We start from the raw sequence: 23,714 nt of genomic DNA on the forward strand, positions 1-23,714 counted from the left end.
CCCAAGCGGCATTATTACAAAGTCAGCTTAACTGCCCCCAACAATCTGGGTCCTCATTTTACCTACCTTGGAAGGATGGAAAGCTGAGTCAACCTTGAGCCTGGTGGGACTCGAACCTGCACTAATTGCAGGCAGCTGGTGTTACTTAAGGAGGCATTAGCCCACTGCTCCACCAAGGTATTGGCCCTATAGGCATGCTTAGGAAACAAGAATGGATGACTGCAACACCTCAGTGCTTTGTTTGGAAGTGTGACACACACACACACACACACACACACATATACAGATACAGATATATACATATACCGTAGTTTCCGGCGTATAAGACTACGTTTTAACCCATGAAAATCTTCTCAAAAGTCAGGGGTCGTCTTATACGCCGGGTGCTGAAAATTTAGGGACAGGGCTGGCTGGAAAACCTGGAGCGGATCTCCCATTTAGTCTGCGCAGGGAAAGCGGGACCAATTGGAGAAGAAGCTGCAGTCTGTGATTTTTTACAGGCTGGGGTCTGGGCGTCTTTCTTTCTAAAGTTGAAGAGCAGCTGTAGTATATCCCAACTTGAAAGGCAGGTGGGGAAGGCAGCAGCGAGAGCAACGGCTTAGCTCTAAGGACACATTTGACTCAGGAACTGGGCGGGCTGGCTGGAAAACCTGGAGCAGATCTCCCATTTGGTCTTTTTTTTTTAAGTCCCATTTATATCCTGCCCTTCTCCGAAGACTCAGGGTGGCTTACAATTTAAAGCACAAATCAATGTGCTTAGCAATAGCCTTCATTCTGTGTATATGCCTGTTTATTAGGGCTTTCACCCCCCCCCCCAAACAGCATTATTACAAAGTCAACTTATTGCTCCAAACAATCTGGGTCCTCATTTTACCTACCTTGGAAGGATGGAAAGCTGAGTCAACCTTGAGCCTGGTGGGATGCGAACCTGCACTAATTGCAGGCAGCTGGTTTTACGTAAGGCTCTGCGCAGGGAAAGCTTTAGAGTGAATTAGGAAAAGTGAAAAAGTGAATTAGGAAAATAGGGAATGGTTGCTGGAATTGGGTATGTGTAGTTTAACGAAGAGAAGGGTGAGGGGTGACATGATAGCAGTGACCCAATATCTCAGGGGCTGCCACAAAGCAGAGGGAGCCATGCTATTCTCCAAAGCACCTGAAAGCAGGACAAGAAGCAATGGATGGAAACTAGTCAAGGAGAGAAGCAACCTAGAACTAAGGAGAAACTTCCTGACAGTTAGAACAATTAACCAGTGGAACAACCTGCCTCCAGAAGTGGTGAATGCTCCAACACTGGAAGTTTTTAAGAAGAGACTGGACAGCCATTTGTCTGAAATGGTATAGGGTTTCCTGCCTTAGCAGGGGGTTGGACTAGATGACCTCCAAGGTCCCCTCCAACTTCTTCTTCTTCTTCTTCTTCTTCTTCTTCTTCTTCTTCTTCTTCTTCTTCTTCTTCTTCTTCTTCTTCTTCTTCTTCTTATTATTATTATTATTATTATTATTATTATTATTATTATTATTATTATTATTATTATTATTATTATTATTATTATTATTATTATTATTATTATTATTATTTAATCCACTTGCACTGTTTTATGTTTACATGTTTGATGACAAACAGCCTTATGTTTATAAGTGACAGTTTTCCTACTAAGCACCTGCATGTCATAAGCATTTGAATTAAAATTTACCATATTAAAATCAAATCTGATGTTTTTTAATTTTTATTTGGTGTGCGTTGGAAGAGGGGTAGTCTTATACGGCGAGTATAGCCCAAACCCTATAATTTAACAGGAAATGTAGGGGGTCGTCTTATACGCCCAGTCATCTTATACGCAGGAAAATATGGTACATATGTTGTTGTTGTTAGCTGCAAAGTCATGTCTGACCCATCGCGACCCTATGGACAACATTCCTCCAGGCCTTCCTGTCCTCTACCATCTTCTGGAGTCCATTTAAGCTCACCCCTACTGCTTCAGTGACTCCATCCAGCCACCTCATTCTCTGTCGTCCCCTTCTTCTCTTGCCCTCAACCTTTCCCAGCATTAGGCTCTTCTCCAGTGAGTCCTTCCTTCTCATTAGTTGGCCAGAGTATTTGAGTTTTAGCTTCAGGATCTGGCCTTCTAAAGAGCAGTCAGGGTTGATCTCCTCTAGGATTGACTGGTTTGATCACTTTGCAGTCCAAGGGACTCGCAGGAGTCTTCTCCAGCATCATAGTTCAAAGGCCTCAATTCTTTGGCGCTCAGCTTTTTTTATGGTCCAACTTTCACTGCCATACATTGCAACTGGGAAGACCATAGCCTTGACTATACACACTTTTGTTGACTGGGTGATGTCTCTGCTTTTTAGTATGCTGTCTAGATTTGCCATGGCTTTCCTCCCGAGGAGCAAGCGTCTTTTAATTTCTTGGCTACAGTCCCCATCTGCAGTGGTCTTGGAGCCCAGGAAAATAAAATCTGTCACTACCTCCATTTCTTCCCCATCTATTTGCCAGGAATTGAGAGGGCCAGATGCCATGATCTTGGTTTTCTTAATGTTAAGTTTTGCACTCTCCTTCACCCGCAACAAGAGGCTCTTTAGTTCTTCTTCACTTTCTGCCATTAGACTGGTATCTTCTGCATATCTTAGGTTGTTGATATTTCTTCCAGCAATCTTAATTCCAACTTTTGATTCATCTAGCCCTGCCTTTCTCATGATGTGCTCTGCATATAAGTTAAATAGGCAGGGCGACAGTATACAGCCTTGCCGGACTCCTTTCCCAATTTTGAACCAATCAGTGGTTCCGTGTCCTGTTCTCAATGTTGCTTCTTGGCCCACATATAGGTTTCTCAAGAGACAAATAAGATAGTCTAGTACTCCCATCTCTTTACGAACTTGCCACAGTTTGTTATGATCCACACAATCAAAGGCTTTAGCATAGTCAATGAAGCAGAAGTAGATGTTTTTCTGGAACTCTCTAGCTTTCTCCATGATCCAGAGTATGTTGGCAATTTGATCTCTAGTTCCTCTGCCTCTTCAAAATCCTGCCTGTACTTCTGGTAGTTCTCGATCCACATACTGCTGGAGTCTAGCTTGTAGGATTTTAAGCATAACTTTACTAGCATGAGAAATGAGTGCAATGGTGCGATAGTTTGAACATTCTTTGGCACTGCCTTTCTTTGGAATTGGAATGTAAACTGATCTTTTCCAATCCTGTGGCCACTGTTGAGTTTTCCAAATTTGCTGGCAAATTGAGTGTAGCACTTTTACTGCATCATCTTTTAAGATTTTGAATAGCTCAGCTGGAATACTGTCACCTCCACTAGCTTTGTTGTTGCTCAGTTTTTCTAAGGCCGACTTCACTTCACATTCTAGGATGTCTGGCTCGAGGTCAGTGACCACCTCATTGTGATTATCAGGGACGTTAAGCTCATTCTTGTATAGTTCTTCTGTGTAATTTTGCCATCTCTTCTTAATCTCTTCTGCCTCTGTTAGGTCCCTGCCATTTTGGTCCTTTATCATGCCCATTTTTGCATGAAACGTTCCCTTCATCTCTCCAATTTTCTTGAAAAGATCTCTAGTCCTCCCTATTCTATTGTTTTCTTCTATTTCTTTGCACTGTTCATTTAAAAAGGCATTCTTATCTCTTCTAGCTATTCTCTGGAATTCTGCATTTAATTGGGCGTATCTTTCTTTTTCTCCCTTGCCTTTTGCTTCCCTCCTTTCCTCAGCTATTTGCAAAGCTTCCTCAGACAACCATTTTGCTCTGTCCATAGTTCTTCAGGCACTTTGTCTATCAGATATGATTCCTTAAATCTATTTGTCACCTCTACTGTATATTCAACAGGGATATGATTTAATTCATACCTGAGTGGCCTAGTGCTTTTCCCTACTTTCTTCAGTTTAAGCCTAAACTTTGCAATGAGAAGCTCATGGTCTGAGCCAGCCAGCTCCTGGTCTTGTTTTTACTGACTGTATAGAGCTTCTCCATCTTTGCCTGCAGAGCATATAGTCAATCTGATTTCTGTGTTGACCATCTGGTGATGTCCATGTGTAGAGCCGTCTCTTGGGTTGTTGGAAAAGAGTGTTTGCTATGACCATTGTATTCTCTTGACAAAATTCTATCAGCCTGTGCCCTGCTTCATTTTGTACTCCAAGGCCAAACTTGCCTGTTATTCCAGTTATCTTTTGGCTTCCTACTTTAGCATTCCAATCTCCCATGATGATAAGGACATCATTTTTGGGTGTTAGTTCTATAAGGTGCTGTAGAGCTTCATAGAACCGGTCAATTTCATCCTCTTCAGCACCGGTGGTTGGGGCATAGACTTGGACTACTGTGATATTGAATGGTTTGCCTTGGATTCGAACTGAGATCATTCTGTCATTTTGAGGATTGTATCTTAGTATTGCTTTTCCTACTTTTTTATTGACTATGAAGGCTACTCCATTTCTTCTGAGGGATTCTTGCCCGCAGTAGTATACCTGATGGTCATCTGAATTAAATTCACCCATTCCTGTCCATTTTAGTTCGCTGATACCTAAGATGTCGATGTTCAGTCTTGTCATCTCTTGTTTGACCACATCCAGCTTGCCTTGATTCATGGATCTTACATTCCAGGTTCCTATGGAGAAAAAATCTTTACAGCATCGGAGTTTCCTTTCACCACCAGACATATCCACAGCTGAGCGTCCTTTCGGCTTTGGCCCAGTCGCTTCATTCTTTCTGGTGCTACTAGTACTAGCCCTCTGCTCTTACCAAGTAGCATATTGGATGCCTTCCGACCTGAGGGGCTCATCTTCCAGCGTCATATCGTTTTGCCTTTTGGTACTATCCATCGGGTTTTCATGGCAAAGATACTGGAGTGGGTTGCCATTTCCTTCTCCAGTGGATCACGTTTTGTCAGAACTCTCTGCTATGGAGAGTTGGGTGGCCAAACTCTTGGGTGGCCCTGCATGGCATAGCTCATAGCTTCATTGAATTACACAAGCCCCTTCGCCACGACAAGGCAGTAATCCATGAAGGGGACATATACATATGCATATACTGTATGTATGTATATATATATATATATATATATATATATATATATATATATATATATATATATATATATATATATATATATATATATATACAGTAAATATATATATAACATATATATATATATATAACATATATAAAACATATATAAAACATATATATATAAAACATATATAAAACATATATATATATATATATATATATATATATATATATATATATATATATATATATATATATATATATATATATATATATATATATATATATATATATATATATATATATATATATATACACACATACAGAGAGAGAGAGTTGATAGGGTTTGATCTGTGGGATAACAGATAATGGGAAACAATCTCACCAAAGTTTTGTTCTTTTCTTTTTCTTTCTTTTTTTCTTTTCTTTTTTGTAGTTAATGAGTATTTTGTGATGGGGCACATCTCTGTGGCAGCTGTTTTTTTATAGCACACATATGTTGCTGAAAATCCAAACATCTATCAACTCAAAAGAAGTGTTGGTCCCTAGGCAGGAAACATGTGCTTAAACCTTTCAAACAGAAGGAATTTGCATCCTCCTCAATAATCTGTGCCACAAACAGGCCTTGCTGTTGGGAATTTCTTCTTAACATTTTGCCAAATCTGCTTTCCCATTAGTTCCATTCATTGGTTTTAGAGCTCACTTCTGGAATCATATAAAGAACTCTGTTCCATCTTGTGCATGAAAGGTCTTCAGACATTTGAAGGTCACTATCATGTATCCCTTAATCTTCTCTATTTAAGTTTCACCAGTTCGTCATAGATCTCATGATTCTGTTTGGCAATCACTTTTGCCTAAACCTCAGTTACACATGTAATATGTAAGAAGCAATGGATGGAAACTTATCAAGGAGAGAATCAAACTAGAACTAAGGAGAAATTTCCTGACAGTGAGAACAATGGATCAGTGGAAGGGGGTCTTCTCCAGAAGTTGTCAATGGTCAAATACTGGAAATTTTTAAAAAGACAACCAGAATGTTATAGGGTCTCCTAGAGCAGGGGCTTGGACTAGAAGACCTCCAAAGTCTCTTTAAATCCTGTTATTCTATGTTTTATAAGACTATAAAATTGTATTGGTTTGAATGTAAAGTACTGACTTATATAACCATTTCAGGCATTGAATAATGCTATTAACCTTGTTGCATTCTGTTAATGAGGACTTGCAAGCATTATTGATACAATGACTCCCAAATGCGGCCATATTCAAATTAACTACAGATATTGATTTGAATGTGTTGCTTTTGTTACCCAGAGAATCATAAGAAAGTCCTTAATACTCCGCCCAGTATATTCACACATCTGTTTTCCATTATGATGTGCTTCAGAAATCTTCTCTGCTCGTATTTTGCTTGTGCCTAGAAGAAGAAATAATTTACTTTTGACAAAAGGCTATTGTAATTGCAAAAAGTACACACGTTTTGTAGAAATCAGCTGTAATTTTAAATGTTTGGTCAAATAACTTCAGTAAATTTGTCTGCTTGGACACAAATCTGTATTCTTTATGATTTCAAGATCATCTTTCTGACAGATATTTTCCACTTAAAATAGTTTCATCCTCTTGAAGAGGATGCAATTACAGGGTTACCAGACTTCTAGCAAAAGAATTACCATGGGGCAAGATGGGCAGCTAAATAAATGGAAGACATTCCTCTTTTTTATCTTCATGTCTTTTGTCGGACAGGCATAGCCTTAAAATTAAACATTGTCAGGCTTTTTAAGTATCTCTTCCATAGCAAGTTTTCTCCAAGGCACAGTGATTCCTTAATAAATGCTAAGGGCAAGTTAAAAAGCTCTGTTCTGTGACCTTAATTAATTGAAGAATACTTTTCAGCAAGCTTGCTCTGCTGCCAGAAATTGACAAGACTTTAATTACATATTGAAGGGTTTTGCCTCCTAACTGATTCTAGTACATTTCTGCCATTGCAAAACCTGATACTGGAAAAAGTAAGATCCTATACATATACAATTATGGGGTGTCATTTTATATTATTATTTTATTTTTTTGTAGATTTGCATTGTAATTTTTGTTTACAGATGATAAAAAAATTAAACTGTTAGTGTGTCCTCCTTTTCATCTATTTGTCCTTCTTCCAATTGTCTAGGTCAGTGATGGCAAACCTTTTAGAGACCGAGTGCCCAAACTGCAACCCCAAACCCACTTATGTATAATTGGGTGCCGGGTGGGCATGGCCCATTGGGTGGGCATGGCCCATTGGGTGGGTGTGGCTGCAGTGGTAACAGCAGACTGGGTGGAACTAAAAAGTTCAATCAATTCCAACTTTGCGAGATCTTTTTTTTTTCTTGCAAGAAGTTTTTTTTTTTACACAGCGACAGAGGCCTAAAGTGAAAAGGTTTCATAAAACCCAGCTGAAGCCCTAGGACTGGGGCAATGGCTTGTGTGCCCACAGAGAGGGTTCTGCATGCCACCTGTGGCATGCGTGCCATAGGTTCACCACCATGGGTCTAGGTCCTCCTTTGCCTGTTCAAATCTCTGGTATGTTAAGGACAAATAGTTTCAGAAAATCAGTCTGTGGCATGAAGGCAAAAAGATATATAAGAAGATATTTAAGTTTGTTGAAAGTAGATTTTAGATTGGAATCATCATAAGTCATTATTATAAATGTTATAATAACATTCATTCCTACCAGCTGTAATGAAGTAGAATTGGCTAATATCCAAAAATGGGTTGAATTTCTCTCTCCCTGTTCAACCGGTTTTGTCTACTGAAAAGTAGAAATGGGGATTTCGAAACAAAGCTTTGCCTTTAAGAACTTTGATTTTGTGCCACAGGAAAATTCTGCCTTGGCTCAAGACATCATGAAGGGACTTTTTCTCGGATCTTTTTGAAAGACTGATTCTTGTGTTTGTTTTTTTTCAAACATTGGTTAAAGAATAAGATATTTAAAAAGCATCTTCTCCTCAAAGATTGAAAGACTACCAAGTTTTTCCTCACACATCCTTATTTCTATTTTTATTCAATACATTCAGGTTTTTTTCAACTTTGTCTTAGAAATAAGTCCACATCCAAATGATCAAAGTGTTCCTCTTAGCAATCATCTTCTCTTTTTTTTTCTTTTTTTCCCAATGTTCCTCATAAAATTACACTACTGCAGCAAAAATAATTTAAAACTGTGAGGAATTATATGAAAGTTGCAAATTCTAGAATATTTATTGCAGTAATCATATTTATTTATCAGAATATTTATTGCAGTACAATTCAACTATTCATTCATTCTGTACTGTTTTAGACTATAACTTTAGGAATCCAAACAACTTATCTAAGGCTCAATATGTTACAGTATTCTAGTATTACATTAGTTCCTTATTTTAGAATAATTATTTACCTGGCAAATGCTTTGGGAAATATGAAAATGGTGCTACTAAAAGGCATGTAGAGAAGCTGCACATCACAAAGGCTATCCACCAAGCTCCAACCCAGCGTGGATCTTCTGGAGTGAGGTCTACACTAGAATAATATTATTTAATGAACACATATTTAATGAAGGGATTATGAATTAAATAACGATACCTTTTGCAAAGCTATTCTGTATGATAAAATATACATTTTAGCTTATTTATTACAACTCTGCTGCCTTCTTCCCACATTTATGCAGTTACATAAAAAAATTACTGCTGTTTTACTAAATAGAAAATTGAATGTATTTCAGGTAGTGATGAGTTCAATCAAGTATTATTGTTCAGGACTACAGAAAGCTTGAAAGAATGTTTTGTTTCAAGGAAGATTCAAAAGTAGCACCACTTTATAAGCTATGCATAGTAATATGAGCACCCTACTTATGAAGGTAAAGCAAAAGATAACATCATCTTTGCTCTCTTTTTCCTCCTCAGAGTTCAAGGTACAAGAAAAGCCTTTGAGAAATCTACAACACTGACTGAAGTGCCTTCAGAATATGTAGCTTCACCACAAGTTGTGGGATTGATTACAGTGCACACTGAAGCTGCCTAGTCTGGAGCTACCTTAACATATGTGAAAGGTCTTCCTTTCCCAGCCTAGAAGGACCTTAGTCAACACTCTAGAAAAGAAGGTTAAGAGGATCCTTTTTCCCACAACAGAGGCCCAAAGAGGTCTCAAGCAACCAGACTGCTTCACTGAAGTAAATTGGTTGGCCTTTCACAGCACAAACGGCTTCATGCATATCTCTTCACACAGACCCCTTCTAAAGATAAAACAATCAAAATCTACATCTATCAAATTGACTAAAAATTGCTCATTACTCATGACTGCTCCGGTGTTCTAATCCAGGTTTTCCAAATACAAGTCAATGATTATTTTAAAAAAAAACAACCTCAACCCGCCCCCAACCAACAAACCCATTAATATCATAGGTAACTAAAATATGCGTATTTCTGTATGAACTATTAGGAGAAGGCTTTTCAAAAAATGTACACTCTTATTTATGTAGATGAAAAACAAAATGTCCTTGCCTTATATTACGATTGAAATCAACATAGACATTCAGCAACTGTCCTCCTAAAACATAGCCAATGGCAGGACCCAGCAATGACATGGCATATCCAATTCCTGAAGGGAAGATAATAATTTGCATTTTGGAAATTGAGCACAAAAATGCATGTTGGATCCCATATCCACGGTATAAATGTGTAAGGTGATAAAAGATTGAGAATGCTAAGTTTATGCATCCTAAGTAGGTTACCGTAGGGAAGACACTGTTTAGAGTCAGAGGAGGATGGCCCAGCTTCCACATGGTTCTTCTTCCCAGCATACCATCTCATTTAAAATGCATTAATCATAGAGCTAAAGACGAATGATGCAACTTATCTTCATCACATGAATGTAATTATGGTAAATTCCAGACACTGAGTTCAACCTAATCCTAGTCTGAACCCTGGTATAGGATCTCCTGCTTGAGTAGGAGGTTGGACTAGTATACTTCCAAGGTATCTTCCAACTCTATTATTCTGTATTCCGTAGTCATTAGGAAAATGTTCGGAGACTGAAAGGTGGGATATAAATATCTCATATTAAATCTACCTATCAATTCCTGATGAATCATCAGGGGAATGCTTCTCCATTTATCAATCGTGTCATGAGCTCTTGTTGACACCTGATCCTCATCTGAAGGCTTACTCCAAAAATGCCAGATACTGTTCAGAGGAAAGAGATAATTTGGGTTAATGAACTTCTTTCAGATTCTGTGCATCCATTGCCAGAAGGAGATAAAAATGCAGAAAGACTTCCTGCAGTTCACCTGCTGGGGTGGAATCTCCAGGAATGCACAATATTCTTAGTGAAGAAGAGTGGACTTCCCAAAGCTTCCAACTTCCTCTAGAAGGCAATAACTTAGAATATAGTGAAGGACTGAGATTTCTTTCTCTTTCACAATTTTTTCCACCTTTTCTGACTGCCTTAATAGACCACCAAAAATTTGCTTTCTGCAGCATGGGTAATTTTCCATGGGTCTGCATTAATGAATGATGGGTCTAGTTGTCACAGTTGATACATCTGTTATTCTTGCTGGTTATTCATTTGCAATATTCACATGCTGTTATCCTGTGGTTAGAATGATTATGAGGCTGGTTGCGGCTAGGCAAGAGAAAGGGAAAACCAAGGTCAAGACTGCAAGAGCACAGTATCTGGTTCTTATCTACTGATTTGCACAGATGAGAAGGAGCAACTGAAATGTGACAAGGAATTCTTCCAGGCTCCCAAAATTGGATCTAAGTGCCCACTCACCAGAAACCATAATCCCAGTGCAAGTATTAAACTAAATGCTTGTGGTTTGAAGGGGGTAAGCAGCATCCTCAAACATGCCATCTTTAATTATTTGCATACTGAGCATATGAAGGTATGAAGTGGGAAGGTGTGCATAGATGAATGTTCAAATCACTTAGATGAGCATTTGGTTGGGAAGTTCCCAATGTGGGTGGGTACTAACTTTTAAGTGTATTCAGTATAACATACTTACAAAGCCCCTTCAGATCTTTATGTTGATCATGAAAAGGGCTGAAACTCCTTTTCATGGGGACTGAGGCCTTAGGAATAAGGTCATCCTCCAAATACCTGAACATGAACATATCCCTACTATAAGCAACTGTAAGCAAAAAAAAATCCTGTATGCCAACCAACTAAAAAACTTACAAGTAGTTAAATAAGCAAATAGAAAATACAAAAAGATATTACCAAACTTGCTAGGTGCTGAAGGTAAATTTGGCATTTCAAGAAATCAAAATGAATGTAACTTACCTATATAGACTGAAGCTTGGTGCTTTGGGACACTATCATCGATGAAAGTTGTACCCAGTGTGTACAGAGGAGTTCCACCTGCTCCTAAGAGGAACTGACCCAGCAAGAAAACGTAGAAGTAGTTGGAAAGTTTTGATCTGCTGCCGGGGCGGCAGGAGATGGTTTGTCCTCCAGAAAGAGGTACTGGACAGATGTCTGGAAATACAGGAACAGTAAGTTAGTGGAACTTTTTTATTTGTTAAGAGAAACTGTCTTCTGTTTGCAATTGTTTGAAATAAGTCTACTGGGCCTAGGCTGTAAAAATCTAGCTGACAGCAACAAAGAGTTAAGAGTTTGTTATCTCTTTGCTGCCATTTAGTAGCTATCCAGATTTTCCAGAGTAGTTATATAACCCACAATCAGAACAGTCATAAGATTTCAAAACTGCTCCAAAGTTTGAAAACTATATAGAGCCATTATTCAGGCAATATGGGAAAAACCAACATATAATAAATTAATTTTATGAGTAAGTCTTCTTTAATCTAGTGCTTCCAAATACACTGGGATTTCAGGTTCCCAAATTCTCAGAGTGCTGCTTGGGAATTTGGGTAAGACTGGTCATGCCTAAAGAATGGTGCTCAACGTGTTTAGAAAATAGAAGCCACTTCACTGAAACTACTGAGAATCTAACTTAGTTATATTCTGTTTTCATATAAATTAGGCAGCGACGGTGTGTGTAAGTATAATTCATTAATAAATTATAACTGACCAGATTCACTCAACTTGCTAAATTATAAGCCATGATTTACAAGCCACAATGCTTGTAAATTGTGTTTCCCTGTCTTTAAGTCAAAATCAATCAAAATATATTATGGCTTAACAATTCTTAAAAAAATAATAATGAGAGAACATGGTGCACTCTTAGTAATGTAAGCAGTGGTGGGATTCAAATATGTCAACAACCAGTTGTCCATGTGGATGCTGCTTCCGGAAGTCCATTCTGGGCCTGGGCAACAAAAAATTAGCTACCGGTTCTGCCAAAGTGGTGTGAATCCCACACTGAACATAAGAGATAAGAGCAGTAACTAAACATAGCAAAACACTCACTTGCTTTAAAAGAAGCATCCCGGTTAGGATTCTACCCCACCATTTTGTTCTAATCTCAACATCCCACTCCTCAGAGTTCCAGTTTTTCCAACTCTCTGCATTACTGAATATGTACAGACCTAATATGAAGATTGTTTTATATTACTGTTATCTGGTTGCTGTACTGAAAATTTTGGGATATTCTAAATGATGTTGATAATCCTTTGAGTTTTTCAGTGGTGCTTTGGTTACTTTAGTGTCATTCAGTTTCCTCTTAGAGTTGCAATAATGACATACAGTAGAGGGCACTACTATTTAATACATCTGGAAAATGGAACTCATTCCTAAAACAAGGTGGGCCTAGCTAGATATTTTGTGACATTGTCTGGTTTTCATTTTCTTTTTTTTAATAAAGGAGAATGGTAATCAATTGCTTCAGTTTCAATTTTCAACTTGATCTTTGTTGCCAAATGCTTCATTATAATCAATAAACAATGCATACAACGGTAACCATGTTAACATAACAATGCCACATATTTTATTTTCAAATAACAGGCCTATTATTATGGTGCACAAAATATCCATGGGCCCTTATATTGTAAGAATCTTCTATTGCAGAAGATTAGACACTTCTCATTCTTCTTGCTCACATATTCATACCACCAGGGAATAAATAGCTTAAAATCCAGGAAGAGCAACTGCTTTTATAGCTTTTGATTCCTATATTTCCTCCCATATCTATGGCAAAATGTTTCTATCTGTATAAGAATAAAAAATTGTCTGTCTTTGTCTTTCAAGTTCAACTTATAAACGGGCTTATGTCTTCCCTCCAGTCCTGTCCACTGGAATTTATTTATATTGTCTCTTTCTGATACTGTGTTTATAATATTGTGGCTCTAGCTCATTTCCAAAATTTCATATTTTTCCCTATAACTTTTTCCAACCACCTTCTATCGCATTTTATCAGCTACATAAATCTAAAATATGAAAAAAGCTGTCTGGAGACATATGAGCCTTCTTCCAGGCTAATTTTTATATAACAGCAACTCAGGAGATTTTTAACCATTGTTTTTAAAACAAGCTGCAGTGGATTGAATTATACACCATGAAAGACTAAACCATGTTGCCCAAATCACAGGGTCTAGGTGGTTTAATATAATCTAAGAAGCTAGCTTGAATCTTTCTCTTGCTGAAAGTCTCTTAAAAATTCATTATACTTCATTTTTTTCTATTTGGGTACTTACTAACAGATCACCTTTAAACACTGAAATGTAATCAGCCTGATGCTTATTGTATAAAATGGAAGAGAACAATACAGCTCAGGGCTGAGACCTGGAGTCCTTGGTGCACTCCAAGTCACTCTGGAGTCCTTGGTACTGATGATATTACCTAGTTGGGCAATGAAATGTCTGCAAACAAACAGACTCAGAGTGCACCCAAGTACTTCTAAGGGTAATATTTAGAATCAACTCAAATTCCCAAATCTTGCATAATAGCTCTTAATTTATTTATTTATTTCAATTTAATTCAAGTATTACACAGTGCTTCAGCGGACAAGGTTCTGAAAGCTAAGACTTCATCTAAAACCCAGCATGATATCTTTTCAAAGGGCATAATGATCATGGAACTATTTGGCTAATGCTCTTTTCAACACCTATGCATCATCTTTTTCAGTACTCATTAACTCTCATTGCAGTAAAGAGAAACAAGATTATGTTTGCCATTAACAGAATCTTAGAAGGTAAGATTAGACATATCTTTAGCAATCCATTTGTAATAAAAACCAACAATAAAACCAATAAAAGCTATAGTCTTCCATGGACTTTTACTTTCCATAGCCAGCTTTCATTGTAATAGAAAACAAAAATACATAGTTCTCAACTTACAACCACTTAATGGGATGAGAATTTCCATTACTAAGCAGGGCAGTTGTTAAGTGAGTCACACTCAAGGTTATGATATTTAATGCTATGATTATTAAGCTAATAATTTGAAGAGACATTTGTGCGGCAGGCTGAGGCAAAGACGAAGTCCCAGAACCAACGAAATCTGGGGGCTGGACAGGGGACAGACTGTATCTGCCCTCAGTGTGGAAGAGACTGCCACTCTCGAATTGGCCATTTTTAGCCACACCTCTTTCCAGAGCACGATACCATAGGATGCCAAAGATTAAGCTAATCACAGCAGTTGTTAAGTGAATCAGGTAGTCATTAGGCAAATACATTTTTTACCAATTGACTTTGCTTGTCAGAAGCCAGCTGAACCAGCTGAGAAGATCATCAATGGCAGCTATTGGACGTGTGTTTTGAGTAACCCCAATTTAAATAGTAGATAATTATTGCATATAGACTTTTCCTTTGAATGTTATGAGATCCCCATGGCTATAGTTCAAGTGACAGTTCTGATTATGTAGTACTCTAATACAATTCCACATGAATCTTATGTGACACTAAGATGTTAGGAAATGATTAACATTAAAAATAAAACCAATAAGATAAGAGCTATATACCTTGGAGCAGTCCATAAAATCCATATTAATGGATGGAAACTAATCAAGGAGAGAAGCAACCTAGAACAAAGGAGAAATTTCCTAACAGTGGAATGCTTTGCCTTCAAAAATTGTGGGTGCTCCATCACTGAAGGCTTTTAAGAAGAGACTGGATAGCCACTTGTCTAAAATGGTATAGGGTATCCTGCTCGAGCAGGGGGCTGGACTAGATCAGGGCTGTCAAACTGTTGGCCCACGGGCCGGACATGTCAGGAGGAAACTGCACCCACCCCATTGCCGGGAATGGGGAAAAGGTTCTGATACATCATGCAACGTCACATGATGTCATGAATTTGACATGTCTGGACTAGATGAATGCTAAGGTCCCTTCCACCAAGAGCCTTGGTGGAGCAGTGGGCTAATGCCTCCTTAAGTAACACCAGCTGCCTGCAATTAGTGCAGGTTCGCATCCCACCAGGCTCAAGGTTGACTCAGCCTTCCATCCTTCCGAGGTAGGTAAAATGAGGACCCAGATTGTTGGGGGCAATAAGCTGACTTTGTAATAATGCCGCTTGGTGTGTGTGTGAAAGCCCTAATAAGCAGGCATATACATAGAATGAAGGCTACTGCTAAGCTTGTAAGCCGCCCTGAGTCTTCGGAGAAGGGCGGGATATAAATGGAATTTTTTAAAAAAACCTGTTATTCTATGGTTTGTTCTATATTCTTAAACACCACTAGCAAGAAGCCAAAAATGTACCTCATGACTGAACAGCCTTATCAAACAAAATCAACAGAATATTTACAGTCCTCCACATATAACTTATATTCAAACAAGCTTACATTCTATTCAAGACATACTGCCTTTGTGTTCAGCAGTTTTGTTTCTCTGAACTATACACTACGTTTTACTTAGCACAGAACATCTCAGAGAAGTACTGGTTTAGATGTAGACAGGTGTCTGTGTCTCTTTGTATGTGTGTATGTGTTTGAGCACACTTAAAGGTAAAGCTAAAGGTTCCCCCACACATGCATGCTAGTCGTTTCCAACTCTAGGGGCCGGTGCTCATCTCCGTTTCAAAGCCGAAGAGCCAGCACTTGTCCGAGGACGTCTCCGTGGTCATGTGGCCAGCATGACTAGACGCCAAAGGCGCATGGAACGCTGTTACCTTCCCACCATAGTGGTCACTATTTTTCTACTTGCATTTTTATGTGCTTTCAAACTGCTAGGTTGGCAGAAGCTGGGACGAATAACAGGCACTCACTCTGTTACACGGCACTCGAGATTCGACCCGCCAAACTGCCGACCTTCAGATCGACAAGCTCAGCATCCTAACCCACTGAGCCACTGCGTCCCTCTGAGCACACTTACCTATTTATTAAACTGAATAATGAGGACTCGAGGTAGTTTTAGTAGTTTTAAAACATTTCTAATCAGTATCCTCAACAGAAACCATTTTTCAGTAAACCTCCCGCTCAGAATTTCAACATTTCCTCAAGTCTAGTTCCTTTCATTTTCTTCTCATTTGCCATTTCCTTCTGAGAAGAAAATAGAATGAAGCACTCTAGTTAATGTTTTTTTTAAAACAGCTTCAGTGTTTGTTTGTTTTTTTCAAATCAGCAATGACAGTGTTTTAACCACACTTGTTCAGAATGAGATTAATGAGGACACACCTCTTTGTTGCATAACTGCTATTTCCGTTCAAGACAGTTTCACTAGAAACAAATATAACAATAGAAAACATTGGGTAATAACAGTTTCGCCCTTTCAAAAATTGCTCAGCAACTGGATGCTACAGCACTGCACTCCCAGATAACCTCTTCTGATGCATTCGGTGTGCCAAGCCAAATTTCATTAGCAGGATGCAAAATAGATTTCAATTTACATTTCAGAAAGGGGCCAGTTAGGCACTACAGTTTTTCTTCAACTCTGCTACTAGGAATATGCTAGGCAGATGACAACAGCCACTGGGGAGAATTCATTCAGTTGCTCATGGTACCCCCTTGCTTAATTGTTGTATCACCTTATATTTCACAAAAATAAAGGCTGTCAGATTCAAAGGTTATGCCCTTGCTATGAGGAAGCTGACAAAGAATTGAGCATATGCACAGTTTAGGAAGCAATATCATATTCCATTCTAAAATCTGTTTTATTCCAGATCAGACTTGAATCCAAGCTATTGTAATAAATATGCTAAAATTATATGATGTCATTGTTCCTCATAAATGAACAATACACATTCTTAGAACTGCAGATGAAATCTTGTGGAAGCAGTGAGATAATGAGATGCAAGTATGACCCAAAAGAAAAATAAATAAATTAGGTTGTTAAAAGAGTAAAATGTGAATGTTACTCAAATCACAGAGTGAATTGTGGCCGTAAATCATGGACTACCTGTATTATGACTACACCTCACTACTGCATAGCAGATTGATATGTCTACGTAGCAATTTAATGTTCATCATTACTAAAGATTGTCCAAATATTTTGGTAAATAACAAAAGTTATGAAAATATGCAAATCCTCAGATGAAAATAACTATCAATCAATAACGTTTGATAAGCCACTATATACATAAAATCTTTTTTTCCCCAAGCAGACAAGAATCATGTGATCAGAAGGGATCAGCATTCTGTTGTTTTAACATTCTCTGCAACCTTTCACCTAATTTCAGTTGACCTTTTAAAAAAAATTCAGATCCCTTCTGATAGATCCAATCAGATCACTGACAAAAGTGCATTCACATGGACACTCCCCCCGCCCAGCAATGAGAAAAAAAAGTGAATATTAAAAAGAGAGAAAAATATATGGGAGAGAAAATGACTGACATCTTGTAGCAGTCTATATGTTGCTACAGTCTACCTACCATATAATCTCTGGCAAATTACCTCCAAAGGAATACAACATTTGATTTTAAAAAAGAGAAAAATTATCTTGCCCTAGATGTAATATTAATTTTTAACCCTCAAAAGCTCTTATTTTTCCTTTCAGGGCTTAACGTTAAACCTCTGCCTTTTAATGAAAAAGAAAAAAAAACTTCTCTTACTCATTGAGTATTTAATGATTAATACTGGGTGTGTAATATGCAGTGTGACAGTTCTCTAAGAAAAGTGGCTAATTACTTCACTCCTCTAAACACATTGCAACAATGGTTTCAAGTAACTTGGCAAGTCTCTATCTAAAGAATTTAATGGAATTACCATTGTTAGTTCCTTTTCCATAGGAAAAGTGGGATATAGTATCATTATCCATTGCAGTATTTTAGTCTGTAACTAGAGCTGGAACCACGTACAGCATGTGGAATAACAAAAGTGGATTTAAAAAGTATTCTTTTGATAGCACTTCTTGCTTATAGGACCAGGCCCATTTAGATTACAGAGGAATGGGGCAACATTAACTTTACAATAAAATTAAAATACCTTGCAGCTCTTCAACTGATAGTAATTCAGATATCAGAGTCATATGACCTTGGAAATAATTAGCTACATCTGTGCATCAATAGCAGATGGGTTTAAGCAAGCAATGGGCATAGTAAAAAGTCACCATTATCTCAGTAGTTCATTTTTCTTTGATATCCATCTTCGTTCTCTTTTCTTTGGCACATTGTCTTACTATATTTTCTTTACTCAACTCAACATAATAGTTTGCCAAAGAGGGGGCTGGTCATTTTCACAACAGTATGAATTTTGATGTATAAAAAGAATGGGAGCCTAATAATGCAAGGTTATATAGCTCACATGGAAGTCTTCTCATAGACATGGAGGTTTCCCACTGAAGACAACTGTGCAACTACGATAACATTGGACTTCAAAGTAAGGAGATAAATCACATCCTAAAAGCCAGTTACAAAAGAGATTTAGCTTATCAGACACTGAACTGGAGATGTTACTCCCACGTAGTCTTTTGCAAAGAGATGTTATTTGTGAAGATAGCAGCTGATATTATCTTCTTTGTTCTGATTAAAAAACGTTAATGGTTCTGTCATTGGGACCACTACTTTCTATTAGATTTTGAAAAAGCTAATTCCACTGGTAATTATTATTACTTAGTTTCATTATAGTTAGAAAAATATGAAATGAAAGAGAAAAGTGCAAAGGAAGAAGAAAAAAATAATGACTTCCAATTTTCTTCAGTGCAGTAATTATGAAAATAATTCAACATCAGTGGTTTGCTTTATGTTTCACAACACCTCAAGCCATTTCTTTAATTACAAAATATTTCTAATGATCGAAACCTAAAATCAATTAGACCATTTTTTTCTTTAATTAAAAAAGACAACTTCCCTAACTCCACCACATTTACCATCCACTCTTCCATTGAGGAAAAGAATGCTAATTCTATTTGGTCTGTTGTACTGAGGTCTCTTTTAAGATTGTGTTGTCAATTCCCAATAAGCAACAGAGGAACAACAAATGCTTGTATTGCATAAGTACATGCTGGGTATATAGAGCAACAATAAAAGAAATAATGGCCAGCTTAAGATATATGAACTTACCTTCTGCTTTTTCTCCATATGTGTATGGTTCAGTAGTAAAATGTGGCAAAGAAAATACTAATGCTCCTAAAGCAATCAGAAAAGAGGACAAAGCCAGCCATCTTGGTTTGTGACCTCTTTCACCATAGAAGGATATAAAAAGGCATAACACGGAGAATGAAATGTCATAACCAGCAGAGATTATGCCAGTGAGGGAACTGCTCAAATCATAACGCTTCTCAATGGTAGAAATGCTCACATTTATCAATCCATTTACAATAATCCCTAGAAGAAAAAGAGAGACGTGTTAGTTTATTTATTCATGTTTTTATTCTGTCAGATTTGTAGGCCACCCAACTCCAAAACAATTCTTAGTAACATCACAAATGAAAAAGCATAAGAAACACAACATGGGAAAAAGAGGCATAATCACCCCAAGAGAATAAGCAAAACATACTCCTTACATCATCATCAACTTAAAGTGGTCCGTCAAACACCCTAAACCAACACTTGGAGAAAAAGCCAGGTTTTCAGAACCTGTTTGAAAGTGGGTCCGATTAATCAGATTACATATGTTTTGTTTCAGACCATCCTTTTCTGACTCTTGGTTAAACAGTGATAAAAAAATATTGCCCATTTAAGAAAAAAACACATACAATACTTTAGCCAGAATTCCCTTCAAAGAGAACTCTTAGGTTCCTTAACCTGATGGCCAAAACTAGAGACATCCAAGGAATTTCTCAGACTCTACAATTTATATTTACAGTCTTCATTTTCCTTTCCTATTTCTTCCCCACTTATTTTCACCTACATTAATAAATGAAATGGTTTTCCTTTTCCCCAGATACATAGCTCCTTGCAATATTACACATCAGTACGAATATATCTAATTAATGCAGAAGAAAATTTGTTGTGTTTCCAAATGATTGTACATAAGGTTACAGTGTTCGCTACCAGACATTCACCATCCAATTGATTCATTGATTTCTAAGTTTTTAATTCTGATTCCAGCCTATAGAATCCAAAAAGGATTGCTTGCTATTATTTATTTTTTATTTAAAAAGTTTTACAATACATTTTGGCTTTAATCCCCCCTCCCCCACCCCCACCCAACCCTCCCTATCCCTCTCCCCCATTCCCTCCTCCCCCCCGACTTCCCAGAGCTAAATACAGGGTATAAAATCAAAAAACAAACATAAGCACCCCTATGTTATCAGCAATAAACTATTAATTCTATCTCCCTCTAGCTCATGTAAAATGAATACAAACAATATTAATATTACAAATAAAGTAAAAAAGAAAAAGGAAAACAGAAAAAGAGCTTTACTCAGAATAGATTTTCTTAATCCCAGTCCTTATTCATATTAATTTCAAAAAAAAAAGAAAAAAAAACCTTTCACCTACTATTTACATTCTCCAACCTTTCTCTAATTTAAACAAATTCTCAGTTATGCGCCAAAAGCGCCTATCTCTATTAACCTTAATAATCTCCAACCAAACTAAACCATGATCAAAAATAATTCTTGCATGTATCACGCCAAATGTCTCGCAGTTAATAAAAAGAATAGAAAAAAAGGTTTAAGCAGTCTGTAAGACAACTTATTGTTAATTAGGAGCTTGCATACCCATTCTTAGTTCAACACATACTTTTAGTCCATAACCCTAATATACTTTTCTAACAAGCAAATAACATCCATCTTAAATTGTGTTACATATTAAAAAAAACTTTCTTTCTCCTCTATGATAAATTTAATCCATTGACATTCTAATTTAAAAATTTAATCACCAATCTTAACGCCCCAAAGCTTTTGGAGCACGTCTGTCATGACCCCCAAAACTTCTTTGGACCGCGCCCCTCCCACATCTTCACTGTAAGTACACTTTGGAGATTCCATAACTTTCTGCTGGTCTTGCTCTTGCTCTCGTCTCGCTCTTCTTAGGGCGGCACGCATCATCCTCTGGCCTCCTGCAACATCTGATGAAACTGTATCTTGATCCCCTCCAACACCATTGTCCTCTATCTGTCTATCTGCAACATCTTGAAGCTTTCCCTCGCCGTATCCCTTTACAGCTTCCAAAAATGATAGGGGGGTTGCTTTTAACACATTGCTATAAAAATCACGTGCCTGGGCCACAGTAACCAGACGATGTCTTTTACCTTCATGCATCACCACCAGTCCAACTGGAATCTCCCATCTAAACTTAATATCACATTTCTTAAGTTCCTGTACAAGAAATGCAAAATCTTTCCTTCTCCTTAAAATCTTCGGAGGAATCTCTTTTAAAACCAAGACTTCTTGCTCAGCCACTACCAATTTAGTATCATAAGCAGCTTGAATGACTTCATCTCTAATTACTCTCTTTGTAAAATAGACCACCACATCTCTGGGTAACTTCCTCTGTCTTGCAATCCATGAATTTACACGAAAAATTTTGTCCATATTTCCCTCAATTTCAGATGCCGGCTGGCCCAATACCCCTTCCAGAGCCTCAGAAATCAGCTGCTTTAAATCTTCTTTACAATTCTCCTTTAAACCCCTGATTCTAATAGCATACTGCATCTGATGATACTGAACAAGGCTCAATTCTCCGTCCATTTTATCCCTTATATTTTCATTTTCTAATACCTTTGCTTCTAATATAGAATTCTTTTGACTGAGATCCTTCACTTTTACATCCAGCTGTTGCACACATTCAGCTACAGATTCAATCATAGACAACATGTCCACCCTCATTGCTCTAAACTTCTCTTCCATCTTCTTCTCCAATTTCTCCATTTTCTCCTCCATTTTCTCCTCCAGCTTTTTCAACTTTTCATCCATCATGTCAGACATCAATTGTGAATGCTTTCCAAGAGCATCTTGTAAATCCTTAAGCGTCAATGTCGGAGGAGGTGCAGGAGGAAGCAAAGCTTGCAATGAGGTCTGTTGCACCAGGGAAGACCCCGCACTCCGAAGAGCTTTAGAAGTTTTAGCCGCCATCTTCCCCCATTTTCACTTATTGCGCACTTTCACTTTAAAGCTATAAAATCCATTGAGCTAGAGAGTAAAGATAAGAGTCCACATCACCTTGACCTCCTGTAGCGCTCTGCCTGCATCTTAACAATCAAAAGTATTTCCTTTTGGCAGGGGTGGTTGCTAACGCCTGGCTCTGCTCCATAAATCCCGGAGCAGGGGCACTGCGCAGCTCGGAGCAACCCAGGCTTCGGGGGGGCTCAGTCCTTCAGCCGCCCAAACTCTCAGCTCAGGCGGCCCCGGAGAGCTCAACCCCTACCTGGAGCCTCACCCCCTCCTCTTCTCCCGAGGAGGGGGCTTCAAATCCATCTAAACAGCTGATCGGCGCTGTTTACGATGGAAAAACACAGCTGCGGAGCGGGCAGCCCGAAAACGGCTGTCTTCGGCGTCGCGTCGCCACCGGAAGTCCCCGATTGCTTGCTATTATTAAGAAGCACCTATTTTCATATTTAATTAGAATATTTCCACAAGTAGTTCTAGCTCTATCTTATTCAAATCAGTATCATTTCAACAGCAATGTCTGAACAACAATTGTATACAAAATCATAGACATTGACAACCATAACCTTCAATCTCAGTTATAGTTGATTGAATTCAAATTACCACCGTGGAAGATTTAGATGGATCAAATAACTAGGACTGCAATTGCTTAGTTCTGGTCAAATGCCAACTGTAAATATCACTTCTGAAACTAAAAGCTAAAGCTTATGTTTCAGGTCCTCCACCCATTGCTTCCTCACATATCATGTGGCAAGAGAGCTGAGGCACCATTTGACACATCGCTGAACAAGTTTCTTGTTGGAATAAAAACCTCATTTATGAACTGAAGCAGATTAGGGAACTGTCAAACCCGATGGGAGTCTACTTAACTGAATTTAATTTCTCCCTTTGATTTCAATGGGTCTGTCTAATCACACACAGATCCTATATGCATAGGCCATCCACCCATGTAATCTGTACACTGCACACAGGGGTGGGATTCAGCCAGTTCGCACCACTTGGCAGAACCGGTAGATAATTTTTTGTTGCCCAGGCCCAGAATAGACTTCTGGAAGTGGCATCCACACAGAGAACTGGTTGTTCACATATTTGAATCCCACCACTGACTGTACAGATTGTTTAATTGACCCCAGTGTTCATCAGAATCAATGTAGATAAGTCATTTGGCACATTTTAACAAACTATGGCAAGTTGACATAAGGTATAAAAACTCCCCTTGCTGCAGTGACATTTTCTCTTTATGTCAAGGAAACAGAAACTTTTGCACAGGAGTTAAGAGACTAGAAAAACAAGGAGACCAATAAGAGTTTCTGTTTTATTACCTCTATGGGGTTCTTTGGATCAAAGAAAATCTATCACCTTTGTTTGTTCCAATCAGATTTTATCAT

The 23,714-nt window shown here is 38.0% G+C and overlaps 1 protein-coding gene across 3 annotated transcripts in view; it reads right to left on the bottom strand.

Moving 5' to 3' along the window:
- SLCO4C1 (solute carrier organic anion transporter family member 4C1) overlaps positions 1-23,714 on the bottom strand; it is a 726,014-nt gene that overhangs the window by 697,134 nt on the left and 5,166 nt on the right. For all 3 annotated transcript variants that reach the window (XM_081320270.1, XM_081320268.1, XM_081320269.1), the window contains 5 exons: positions 19,334-19,597; positions 11,288-11,482; positions 9,508-9,604; positions 8,406-8,527; positions 6,310-6,416 (listed from right to left, as the gene is read on the bottom strand). In XM_081320270.1, the coding sequence (XP_081176396.1) occupies positions 6,310-6,416; positions 8,406-8,527; positions 9,508-9,604; positions 11,288-11,482; positions 19,334-19,597 (785 nt within the window). The remainder of the gene's footprint in view (positions 1-6,309; positions 6,417-8,405; positions 8,528-9,507; positions 9,605-11,287; positions 11,483-19,333; positions 19,598-23,714) is intronic.

The sequence above is a fragment of the Vipera berus genome (genome assembly GCF_964194415.1).
Source record: "Vipera berus genome assembly, chromosome: 2".
In the NCBI taxonomy this organism is placed as follows: domain Eukaryota; kingdom Metazoa; phylum Chordata; class Lepidosauria; order Squamata; family Viperidae; genus Vipera; species Vipera berus.